This window comes from Planococcus citri, chromosome 3, assembly GCF_950023065.1.
Source record: "Planococcus citri chromosome 3, ihPlaCitr1.1, whole genome shotgun sequence".
Lineage (NCBI taxonomy): Eukaryota > Metazoa > Arthropoda > Insecta > Hemiptera > Pseudococcidae > Planococcus > Planococcus citri.
The window spans coordinates 47,855,990-47,869,247 of record NC_088679.1 but is presented as its reverse complement, the minus strand read 5'-3'; the positions used below and the strand labels follow the sequence as shown (position 1 = coordinate 47,869,247).

General features: G+C 34.8%; 1 protein-coding gene across 1 annotated transcript in view; it reads right to left on the bottom strand.

Annotated features, from left to right (window-relative positions):
• The window catches only part of LOC135841285 (homeobox protein SIX6-like), a 31,596-nt gene extending 23,216 nt beyond the window's left edge, over positions 1-8,380 (bottom strand). The window contains exon 1 of the mRNA XM_065358172.1: positions 7,364-8,380. Coding sequence (XP_065214244.1) covers positions 7,364-8,070 — 707 coding nt within the window. The 5' untranslated portion in view covers positions 8,071-8,380. The remainder of the gene's footprint in view (positions 1-7,363) is intronic.
• Positions 8,381-13,258: the final 4,878 nt, after the last annotated feature.

Below are 13,258 nucleotides of genomic sequence, written 5' to 3'. Positions count from 1 at the left end.
CACACTTCAAACAGAGCATAGAAAGAAATAGGTGCTAAAATTCTATTTACTGTCATCAATACCACACGTTCACAATAGGTACCTAAAACGCACACACATGCAGCTTTACATGCTACTGGTGTTGGAAACATGGGTGAAATTTCTCCACGTCGTCGGTCATTGAGGTAAAAAAAGAAACAGCGGGATATTTTTTTGCAGAATGTTTCAATTACCACGCGGTGTCAAACGGACAAATGACTAGGTACGAATCTATTATTTTCGTTCCATCGTTTCTTCCACGTATATCTTTCACGCAGTCCCCTCTTATAACGAGATGTAGCGATACAGTGTGACAAAACAGGTCACTGTAACATCCCAATAATGCCCAGAAATAAGGGTATTATAACTTATGTACCTATACTATTTGCACCGCAGTGTATTATATTGGTATGAATTTTAAAATTCGCTTCATTGTTCGATTGAAATGTGTACATTACAGTGAGTTGAGAAATGGGTGTCATGCTGCGAGTTCGCAGAAGCAAGTAAATACTTACCTATATGTTTGTGTGTACCTACTTGATTTTAATTAATTTCTTGTTTTGTTTTACCACCTCAATTTTTAACTGGGTATAGGGAAATGATTAAGTTTAAAAATTTAAAAGAAGGTATAGGTACGAGTACCTAATACCTAGCTTAAATATAGACATCCCTTTATTCTTCATGCGCATACATTGCATTCAGACGCACTGAGATCAATGTAACTTTGAAAACGATGAGTTGTGCATCTCAAAGCCCCTCCCCCCCCCAAAAAAAACATTGACAACTTCAATTGTAACTTTTAGAAATCGTTACTTTTTATACATAAAATTTATTTGTAATTTTCTCAAAACAAAAAAATAAAAAAAGAATAAAGACACCATTTCTGTTTCAAGTTTTTTGAATCCAATTCGTATAAGTAGGTAGATAATAATCTGAGAAAAAGGAGGACAGGCGGAATAAAGATACCTCCCTGCCCATAAACTTATTACGTTAAACAAAAGGTTAGGTTATTTTTTTTTTTTAGAAAAGTGATTGAGAAACCATACGTAAATGGGTCTAAGACGAACGTCCTCTTGATACACATACTTATAGATATCTAGGTATAACATCATAATTTTTTTCAATTTCCTGTGTCTTACAAGCTGTGTATGGACTTGAGAAAATACGGATGACTCATAGCAACGAATTTCTCTACTGCCTGTGCCAGGCAGTCTATCATGGTTTTCTACCAGACGCGATACCATGTGTAACAAAAATATTTAAAATCATTTGGCACCCCGATCATCGTTTGACGGGGGAAAGGGATATTGTAATCATTTTTTTATACCTATGCCATTGAGAGGAACGAAAAAAGTATGAAAAACGCGTTAAGTTTTGTCCATGTCAATAAACGAAATTGTTTGCATTTTTATAGGAAAGGGGCAAGAAAAAGGCGTGATAATGTTGAATTCTTTTTCAGAAGTTGAAAAGATGGATGAAAAAAATCACAAATTTCTACCACTCTGCCCCTGCATGTAAGTACATGTATACCTGCCTAATTACCTATACCTACCTATTATGCTTAAGTAGTAAGTACGTCATAATAATGGTATAAGTATTAGGTTGACTTTTTTTTCGCTGATTAAAAATGTTGTGACCGGCCAGAAAAATCAACCTCGCTGCCTCTGACCGTTATAAATAGGTAAGTATACAGTTTTTCTTCCCCTTTGTCACAATCACCTACCCAACAGTACCAATTTTGAAATCTCAATCTAGAGCAGAACAGAATCCACGTGCAGGCTATCTTATCGAACTCATTTTATTGAAGAAACAGCCGCAATATTCGATGGAGATTTTTATCGAGCGAGGTATAGATTTTACGTCGCGTGTATATATAGTTCCTTTATAATACGAGTAAAAGAGAGAAAATACTGCGTAAATCTAATGTAAATATCGATTGTACAGCATTGCACGCTGTATGCTCGCAGAATCAAATTACAAAATCGCAAAACGCTGCCAGCAAACTACCCACTGAAGCTCCCTTTCTCTATACCTTTTCTAAATGACGTACGCTTATTACTTGCTCATTTGTATACAGGGAGTTTCAAAAAGATCACCACAGCTTACTCGTAATCGTTCGTATTATTTCAATATTTTGCATTTTTTCGTACCTAATTTATCTTTTTAGTTCTGTCTTTTTTACAATGATGAGAATATTTTACTGTTTCGCGCGAATAGATACCTATAATGTCTTTCCCCCTCAGAATTCCAAATCCAAAACTTTCGGCATCAGGATGTCTTTACCTAACTGAAAATGTTATACAGGGAGGCCATCTCGATTATTGGAATGATACCTATTACTTAATAATCAGTCCATCTTTCGTTATTAAATATTTACAGATAAATAATTAAACTTATTTAGGTGTGTTTTATGTATGTACTTCTTCTTCAAACAATACACATGCTCGATATAATTTGCAAATCGTACATATAATTTAGGCTATCCATTTCAAACATAATGCAAGTAAAGTGAAGCACGAATGAAAACAAATCCACACGACTAAAGATTTTTAACCACCCAGTTATTGAAACAAGCGTATTACAAACGACAAGCCTGAGGCTTATTGTGCTCATATGATTATTATAGTCTTTTAAACTTACATCTGTTACCCTTTACAAGGAAATTTTATCGTTGCTCAAACACATCGTTTACCTGGTTTCAAAACACATATTAAGTGAGATTTTCAAAATTCGATTTGAAATGCGCAAGGCATTTGAGAAGATGATTTTTCATGTCATTGCGAAACTATAGGTGGGTTTTGAGACATCAGTTTTAAAATTTCAAAAGTCATGACTTGTGATAAGGTCACCTAATACCTATTTTAAGCCATATTTCATTCGATTAAAAAAAAAAGAAAAAATGCATAAGTAGGGTGTTGAAAATGCAGTTGCTGCAGAGCTGCACCTATTACGAAAATTTGTCTTAAACCGTCAAAGCGAGTTTTTCAAGTATTTTATAGGTATAAATATAGGTACTTTGTTAATTCAGTTACCTATAAGTAAGTAGTCACCTACCTACGAAATTTCATAATTTTGGAACTATTTCCATTTAAACGGATTTCTCAATGAGTTGAACGATTTTTGCCTTTTCCTCTTCGTTTTAACAGTCTCTCTTTCTCCTTCCCCCCTTTCAAAAAATTAAATTTTTGTTTTATACTTACATATCTACAATTTTTTCTCCATACATTTAATGCTTTTACTCTTAATAAGAAAATATCTAAAGTATAGAATTGATTGTTTGAATTTCTAAATTAATTCAAAGAATTTTTTTCTTTTTAAACGGCTCGTCACATTAGCTACATCTGGTGTAAGGAGAGGTTCAATTTCATAGTTAGGATGATTTTGAAGGCATTAAGAAAGTTTGCCATTTAGACCAAAATCAATAATCTACATAATTATTTGCATCCCTCTTCTATGCGGACACTGTGGTGTGACACATTACAATTGTGCAGCGCCAAAAAACTGATGAGCAGTTGTAAAAAAGTTGTGCAGTTCCAAGAAAGTCAGATTTCTTGAATGACCATTTAAGTGCATTTTTTTTTTTTAGCAACACTCAATTTTTGAAAACTTTTTCCAGCCCTTCAACGTAGGTATGGAACACAGAAAAAGCTCAGCTGATAAATTTCGAGAATTTTGATGAGAGGAGTTGAACAGAACAATTCGCATTGTGATAGGTAAGTACGAGTAGGTATTTGGGAAAAAAATTGGTTTGAGTGATCACTCATTTTATTACCTTCAAAACATACCTACATTCATTTCCGATGCCAAATCTACAGACTTAGTCATCTTGATTTTTTCATAAACCCCTCAAAGAAAAACTTTATAATGCTTTAAAACACACAACTGCATTCCCCTTATCTATTATTTTTTTCAATAATTTCGACAGCTCACAAGGAAACATTTTTACCTACATCGCTTAACAAAACTGGAATCAAGTTGAGTAGAATGATGGTATACATATTTCTATGCAAGTAAAGAGTTATACTAAGTACGTACTACGTACTTATAGGTAGGTAAGTAAGTATGTGGTATTAGAATTTTTCAACAGAAAAGATTTTCATTTCAGAAGACTCCTGGACTTGTATGGAAAATGATATAAATTTGAATTTTCGATCTTTTTTGTGATTATTTCGTTTTGGGATTTTGATTTTTTCGAATTTACTAATTTCGTCTCGATTTCTTCTTCAAATTCCAAAATGAAATTTCAACTAATTTTCAAAATCTTTGCGTTTTTCCTTCTAGTACAAAATATTGTTTTATTCACAGCAGAAATTTTTCAAAATTCAGAAATACTTATAAAACTTTTGTACAATTCTCAAAGATTTTCAATAAATCCTAATTTTTACCTTTTTTTAAAGTTTTAAAATAAAATTTAATAAAAATTAAAAATTCCTGAGATTGTTTTACATTATTTTATTACAATTTTATTGCGATGTAGGTATATAAACATTCTTCTTTGTGAGGTGTCAAAGACGTGGAAAAAAGGGATTACAATTTTACGTAAGTTGAGTATGTTTTGGAGCATTAAGTACATTTTTTCTTCGCGGGTCTCATGAAAAAATTCAGATGAACAATCAAAAAAATTTCAGCTCATGAAATTTTACAGCAAATTTTTCTCAAATTGGGCTTTTTATCTCCGTGTGAGTGTGTAAATTTGGCTTTGGAAACAAGCCTAATCTTTTGGAGAAAATTGAAGGAAATGAGTAACCATTCAAATTTAATTAATTTTTTTCAAATATCACAATGTGATTGCTCAGTTCAATTTGGTTTATTGTAGGTAGTTCATGGAAAGAATAAATTTTCGGATTCTATAAATTATACCTATATGCTTCTAAACATAGAACGGGGGTGCAAATGAATTATTGATGATTTTGGTTTTGGTCTGAATGACAAGCTTTCTTGCAATGTTTTTGCATAAAACAAAAATTTCATTTTTTGAATGGGGGCGGGGGAGCAGAATGAGAGGCTGTATGACGCGAAGAGGGAAGGGCAAAAATTTTCAATTTGTGCAGCTTTAAAAATTCCTTTGAATAGGTAGCTATAGCCCTTAATAAAAAATTTTCCACGTGAATGCAAGTAGGTAGGTACAATATTTTGGAATGATATTTTATGATAGTTCCATCTGCTAGAGCTACATTTTATGAGGTAGGTAAGTAAGATAGCTTTCCGTTTCCCTCTCTGTGTCATATTTTCTGAAAAAATGGATCAGGTGGGTATTGAGTGTTGACAGACTCAATTACATACCTTATGAATATTGGTGTAACTACATATACTATAGGTACAAGATACCTATCTATTCCTCTAATTTTCTTACATCAGGAAAATCCAGTAGAATTATGCCCAAAATGACAACTGAAGAGAACAAAAATTGAAAAATAAAACGTGCAAAAATACCTAGGTGTAGGTACCTACTGAATCTCTCTACAATTTTTCTGAGGTAACGACAAAAATTACGAATTTTTCTCTTTTTCAGAGGAATTTCCTTTCAGTTTCAATTGAAAATTTCATACCAAAGTAGATAGCCAACCCAATTTCAGAGAATTTTGAATTTTCTGCAGCAGTCAACCTAATTTGATACCTGTAGATTTGCTATTAGGTACCTGACTTGTGACCTACCTATACTTACCTATGATTTGAAGATCAGCAGCAGATGATCTACACTGAAAGAAATAAACAGTAATAGTTGCATTGAAACGATGCACTCAGTGCATTAAAACGCGGTAATTTTGGTATAGGAATGAAACGCATTAATCAGTACATATTTAGAGAAGTAGCTATTACACAGAAAGTGCGGTAACCATTCCATCGCTTTTATTCGACAATATTTAAAAAGTGGGGATTGGTATTATCAATTTCACGTTTCTCCGCACATCTATAAGTAATTCTCACTCCAACGAATTTTTCAAGAACTTATTTCCCTACGAAAATTTTCCGACCTAACCGGGATTCGAACCTGGGACCTTTTGTTCCTAACTACCTACACTTAACGACATGGCCGCGAGTAGAATATTTGATTCAGGCCCTCGAAGTATTTATAGGGTTTTCACTGTTTCAAAAAAAATGATTTCATTGCAGTATGGCGATGTACTCAGTGCATCGTTTACTGTATTCAGTAAATCATTACATGGTTCTCAGTCATGTTTAAGGAATGTAATCATTGCTTACTATACAATGCACTTATTACCCACCAAATGATGTTTTGAATACCATGTCTGCAGGACTGAGTCCCCAAAGAAATGTAATGAGAACGTAGGAATGAATTTTCAAAAGTGATGCAATAAATCCATCCTGGCGATGTACTCATTCCATCACTTGATGCATTCTCTGATTTAACCTATGTAATCATTACATCAAAATGAGGTAATTCGAAAATTACTGTACTGTGCAGTAACCATTGCATCAATTTCAGGACTGAATAAAGCGTTTCGAAAATCATTTCTTTCAGTGTATACATATAGACGCTTAGTAGGAGTGGGCACGATTCAAATCGAGCATTTAATGATTCGAAATGACACAAATCGCCAAATTGAAGGGATATCACCCCCCCCCCTTTCAATTCAATTTTTCAACTTTTCATGTTCAATAAGAATGGTGTTTTTAATACCGTGTCCAACCTCAATTTCAATTAAGTTAATTTACAATTTAATAAATTTACCTATCTTCGGAAACAATCACAAAAAAAAGAAACTAAAGTACAAAAGCAGTAATTTTTTTAAAAATGCGATTCGAAAAATTGACACAATTAGCGATTTGTAATTCGCATCAAAAGATTCTGCAGATTGGTGATTCAAAGTAATTCGAAGAAATAAGTATAAGTATAGAAAATGTACCTACCTATAGGTAACTATAGGTTGATAACAGTTGAAAGGTTGGTTCTTGTGGAACAAGAGTCTTATATCTACAGATGGATTAGTTATTTTGAAAATTTTCAATTTCTCAACTCAATTTTCAAATATTTTCAATAAATAGGTATAAGGTAGTCAAGTAAGTAAGTATGTACATCATTGTTGTAGGTACATTTAATGCATATCTACCTAGTTATAATAATCCGAAAAACTGAAGAAATGAAGAACTTTAAATAAAACTACGAGTACTTCAGGAGCCAAAAGAAAGAAACAAATTGATACAGCACATTCACATATCACTGTAAGGTATAGTGCAGGTACCTACCTTCTCAGTATGAATTACTTTCAAAATGAGTTGAAAACTTAAATTTGTGATGCACAAGAATGAAGAAACAGAACTGGCCCATTGCAAAGGTCTGTAAACTTTTTCTAAGCTAGATGAACTCAAAATTTCTACCAACCTGTTTTTAGCGGCGGCTGCTCTATCACGTTGTCTTCTATTCTTGAACCAATTTCCAACTTGTGTAGGAGTAAGTCCTGTAGCTTGAGCTAGTTCTCTTTTCTTTGTAGGATTTGGATAAGGATCTTGTAAATACCACTCTCTAAGTAAACTTCTGGTTCGTTCTTTAAAACAGTGTGTTTTTTGTTCTCCATCCCAAATGGTCCTCGGCAGTGGAAATTTCTTTCTAACCCTGTATTTATCAACTGGTCCCAGTGGTCTTCCGCGTAATTTTTCTGCTTCTTGATAATGAGCTTCTAACCACATAGCCTGCAATTTACCGTGAGAATCTTTTGTAAATTTATTGTGCTCCAGAATATTGTACATTTCTCGAAATTGTCCACTATGGAAGGAAACTATGGCTCTAGCTCTTAAGACAGCTTCGCTTTTATTTAATTCACTAATATTTGGATGAGCTACGGGTAAAGACCACAAAAACCTGGCTAATCTTTCGATATCTCCGCTTTCTTCGAGGGTTTCGCATACGGCAGCCACTTGGGAAACGGTGAAATTCAATGTGGGTAACGCGAAAACCGGACTAGGCATCACAGGGGGTACAATTCTAGGGGGTTGTTTGACATTAACCGGTGGTGGCGATGCACTGTCCACTATCACTGATTCACATTTAACCGGCATTGAACTGATCGCTGGCCCTAGGCCCAGAGCCATTGGTTCGAAAATTTTATGTACAACACGACGCACTTGAAAACTTAATTCGATACGAATTTCGAAGTCATCGTAAAACGCTGCATTACACGCGAGATACAAAATCACTAAGCGCCCCAAAAAAAAGGTGTGAAAAATTTCCTCTCAAGACATAAAACTCCGAGCTGGAGACTTTGGTCGTATATGTTAACTAGGCTGCTATAAATTTTCTTGCGAAAAAAGGGAGCGAAAATTTGCGATACTAGCGCCGATTTTCAAAGCAATATCCGAAATACGAGGTAGGTACGGACGAGGAGAACAGATCACTGTCGGATACATAACAAAACAATACTGCTTATAATATCCGTCTGTTACCGCTACCCGGATCATCATAAACGAGACACGCCTCGATTGGCTGATCGTCTCGGTTACTATGGCTACCGCCAATCACGGGCCAGATATTACAGAGTAAGGGTATACATTTCATAGGTGCTGATATCCACAACCTGCAAGTAAACTGAGATTCGCATCGTCGCCAGCAGTGGGGATAGATAAACAACGATATTCACCCCACTGTCCCTGCAAAACACTAAGCCACTATACCGCTCTAGCCAACTACGCCGCCGATGCCACGTACCCTTTCCCAACGTCTATGAACTGAAAGAGGTAAGGACAGCCGACATCTTCCATCCAACCTTGAACACAACAACATTAGAATGCATCTGTTCTGTATGCATATAACTTTCCATATAAAAAATGTAATTTTTTTGATTGTTCGCGAGTTCGGGTGAACTTTCATGTGGTCTCACATTAAAGACGATGAAATTCCCTATCGATTGGTGTTAAATTTTTATCATTTCGCGTAAAAATGACGATTTTATGAATACTTTTATTTTACTGATTTTTGCATACTACGTACGTCATCTTTAAACTGAAAATACTCGAAATTTTCAGTGGACACATAGGTATTTGAGTACAGCAAAATGTTCGTGATTTTATCCTCTTTAAAATGAGCTATTACCGAAAGCTCTACATGCAACCGTTCAAAAGTTTTCGAAGTTTTAAGTTGCGAAAACAAGCTGCGGATGGTAAGTATTGAACTTTGAACTAACATTACTCGAAATTTTCAGTGGACACATAGGTATTTTAATACATCAAAATGTTCGTCATTTTATCCTCTTTAAAATGGCTGTTTACCGAAAGCTCTACCTTCAACCGTTCAAAAGTTTTTGAACTTCAAAGTTGCGGAAAGTGGTCAAATTGTGTTATTATGGTTATCATGTGTTATCAGTAAGTTATAGTTTTGACCAGTAACCACTTTTCGCAACTTTGAAGTTCAAAAACTTTTGAACGGTTGAAGGTAGAGCTTTCGGTAAACAGCCATTTTAAAGAGGATAAAATGACGAACATTTTGATGTATTAAAATACCTATGTGTCCACTGAAAATTTCGAGTATAATGTTAGTTCAAAGTTCAATACTTACCATCCGCAGCTTGTTTTCGCAACTTAAAACTTCGAAAACTTTTGAACGGTTGCATGTAGAGCTTTCGGTAATAGCTCATTTTAAAGAGGATAAAATCACGAACATTTTGCTGTACTCAAATACCTATGTGTCCACTGAAAATTTCGAGTATTTTCAGTTTAAAGATGACGTACGTAGTATGCAAAAATCAGTAAAATAAAAGTATTCATAAAATCGTCATTTTTACGCGAAATGATAAAAATTTAACACCAATCGATAGGGAATTTCATCGTCTTTAATTTGAGACCACATGAAAGTTCATCCGAACCCGCGAACAATCGAAAAAGTTGCATTTTATACATGCATAATTGTATGCATACTATGATAAGATAACATGTTTATCCATTTCTTGGATGGGCAATGAAGTTTATAGTAGCCTTACTGAAAGAGGTTACACCAGCAAAAAGAAGATAGGTACATTACATTCTACATAGCTATTTTTTGAAATCATCTATCGGATGATGTGACGTCATCTGGAAGAAACTGGAAAGTTGGGTAAGCTTTAAGCTATGTCTGCATTTCTGCAACACTTATTGCATATTACAGAATTTGCGTTTTTCAATTTTTTTGGCAAAACGAAGGGGTTTGGGTGAAATTTTATTAGAACATAATTTAAAGATATTAAAATTTACTAGGTATCGATTGCGGCATATCTTAATGTACATTTCATTGAATTTTGGGCAATAAATACATAGTGGTTGACATTCACTGATGTGCATGCTCACTAAAAATTTTGAGTAAATTTCAAGTCAAGTGGCATTTAATACCATAAGTATACCTACCTGCGTGTATAGCATGTTATACAACTTTGAACTACTTACCTACATCTAACAAGGGAGGTGCCCCATGGTGACATGCACCGATTTCAATGATTCTTGCACCATTGGATAGAGGACATCGAACATAGTCAACCACAAAATTTTCAGCTGCTGAAGTTGATATTTCAGCCTTCCAGGGTGATTTTTCGATTTTCACATGGCAATTTTGAAAATTGGGCAAAATGGTCGGCGATGGTCGCATACCAAAACCTTCCATATTATTTGGGCATTTCAATACATATGATGAGACTAGCCCATGTTGAAATTTTCAACTGTTGAAGTTGATATTTCAAGCTTCCAGGGTGATTTTTTGATTTTCATATAGAAATTTTGAAAAATTGGCCAAAAATAGTCGACGGAGGTCGCATACCAAAACCGTCCATATTGTTTGGGCATTTCCATACATATGATAAGACTAGCACACGATGAAATTTTCAGCTGCTGAAGTTGATATTTCAGCCGTCCAGTGTGATTTTTTGATTTTCATATGGAAATTTTGAAAAATTGGGCAAAAATGGTCGGCGGAGGTCGCATACCGAAACCTTCCATGTTATTTGGGAATTTCAATACATATGATAAGACTAGCCCACGGTGAAATTTTCAGCTGCTGAAGTTAATATTTCAGGCTTCCAGGGTAATTTTTCGATTTTTTTCAAAATTACAATATGAAAATCGAAAAATTACCCTGGAAGGCTGAAATATCGATCAACTTCAGCAGCTGAAAATTCGGGGTTAGGCTATGTTCGATGTCCTCTATCCAATGATGCAAGAATCGTTGAAATCGGTGAATCTCACCTGGGGCAACTCCCTTGTAAGCACAAGAACTTTTGAACTTGGATTACCAGACATTTTCCCGAATCCACTTTCCCGAATGACAAAATCCCGATTTTGTTTAGCCCGAATTCATGTACCCGAACCCCCGAACCTCTAACCCAAACACCAACATCCGGAATGCCTACTCTTGTATATCTTAAACCACGTTGGGCCCCATTTCTAAAGTAGAAGCTTCTTTGAGGTATTTGAGAGGGGGATGGTAGTCGAATGAAAATTTGTGGATTGATGTGGTAGAAAACATCGATTTTACCAATAATTGTTACAATATTCATATAAGTTGGTAACTTATGAAATTTTTTTGTCTTTTTTGGATTTTTGGAGGCCTCAAATCACAAATATGAATTTTTTTTCTAAGATGAGAAACAAATTGGCCCAAGCAAAGTGAGAGCGAGAGCTATTGAAATTTTTTTAAAATTTTAATATACAACCAAGAAGTTTATTTTTTGGTTTTTTAAATTTTAGAATTGGAATGATGTTTTTTTGAAGAAGTTTTGAAAAAGAAATGAGAGCAGGCTCGAGCGAAGCGAGGATGAAAGCGTCTGAAAATTTGTATAATTCAAGAGGCATGAAAACGAGTTTTTTTTATATGAGGACGAGTATGTACTTAGTTTATTTTTTGACTTTAAAAATTTTAGAATTCGAATGATGGTTTTTTCAAGTCTCTATAACATTAAAAAATATACAATTTGTAAAAAAAAATTCTTTCAATTTTTGGGTGTATCTTTCGGGTAAATGGGTTCGGGATGAAAAAAATTGGGATTTTGTCATTGGGGAAAACGTCTTGCAAGAATAAAAAAATCATATTAAATTAAAGAGCACAAGACGCTGAACATTTTGATTTTTTAAAATACCTATCTATGTGTTCACTGGAAATTCTGAGTAGATACCTAATTTCACTTTAAACTTCGCATCCATGAATCCAAAAATAAAAATATTTGTAAAATCGTCATTACTGCGCAAAATCTGATGAAATTAATACCAATCTATAGTAAATCACAACACCTTTAAATTATGTTCTGATAAAATTTTACCTAAACCCCTTTGTTTTGGCAAAAAATTGAAAACCCGTAAAATATCATTCTATCGTCATTTTACCAAGACGGGATCTGCTTCCAAGTGACGTCATACGCCTGGTACGGCAAGAGAGACGGTGTCGCCCCGTTTTTTCACGTAAAACGGTTTTGATGTAACCTCTTTCAGTTTATAGATGTTGACCCTTTCCTTTCCACCATCCGCGTACTATCCGAATCCGATACTTACTCAGTATTTGCATCCTCGACGAAAAACAGAACGTTTACCCTGTTGGAATGATTCTTAATGGCATGTAATTAGCGAAGAGTTGCCATGTTCGGCGTGTAGTGTTTGGCACGCGTACCCTCTTCAAATCAGCTTTTCACGATGTGGGTAGGTACAATATGTGTAGCATGGTAAGCAAGCACGTATACGTCAAATTTCTGATTGAATTGTGGCGGGTGTTGCCGAGATTGCGGTACATTTACGTACCTATACTATTTTCATTTAGTATCGAGAAACATGCCTATATACTTGAGTTGCCTAATTTCGTTTCAGGCAATTAGGCATTATACACATCGCACGAGTAGGCTGGTAATCAGGGATTTTTCCAAGAAAAATAGGTATAGACATTACCGAAATTATTTCAGATTGAATAACAATCTAACTAATAGGTGCTTACTATGATGAATAGGATTTCGACTTCAGGGAATGGTTCCTAGCTGTGTGGAATTAATCAATAGGTATACTACCTACAGACTATATGGACCAGCTCATGAAGCTTTGGGGTTGAAAAGAACTTCATTTATTACATTCAATGTCAATACGAAAAAAACACTTGCGAGTAGGTACCTATAACACTGTTTTCTTACTGTCATTGCATGCTATCTATCTTCGCATTTCCATTATTAAAAACCGATGCCATTGAGGGGAGGCGGGGGCTTCGTTGAGGAGCATGATGTTCTGAGTCCCCATTTTGCCAGGGGTATTTTACAGCGTAAATTAGTACCTAAGTAAGTATATTCAA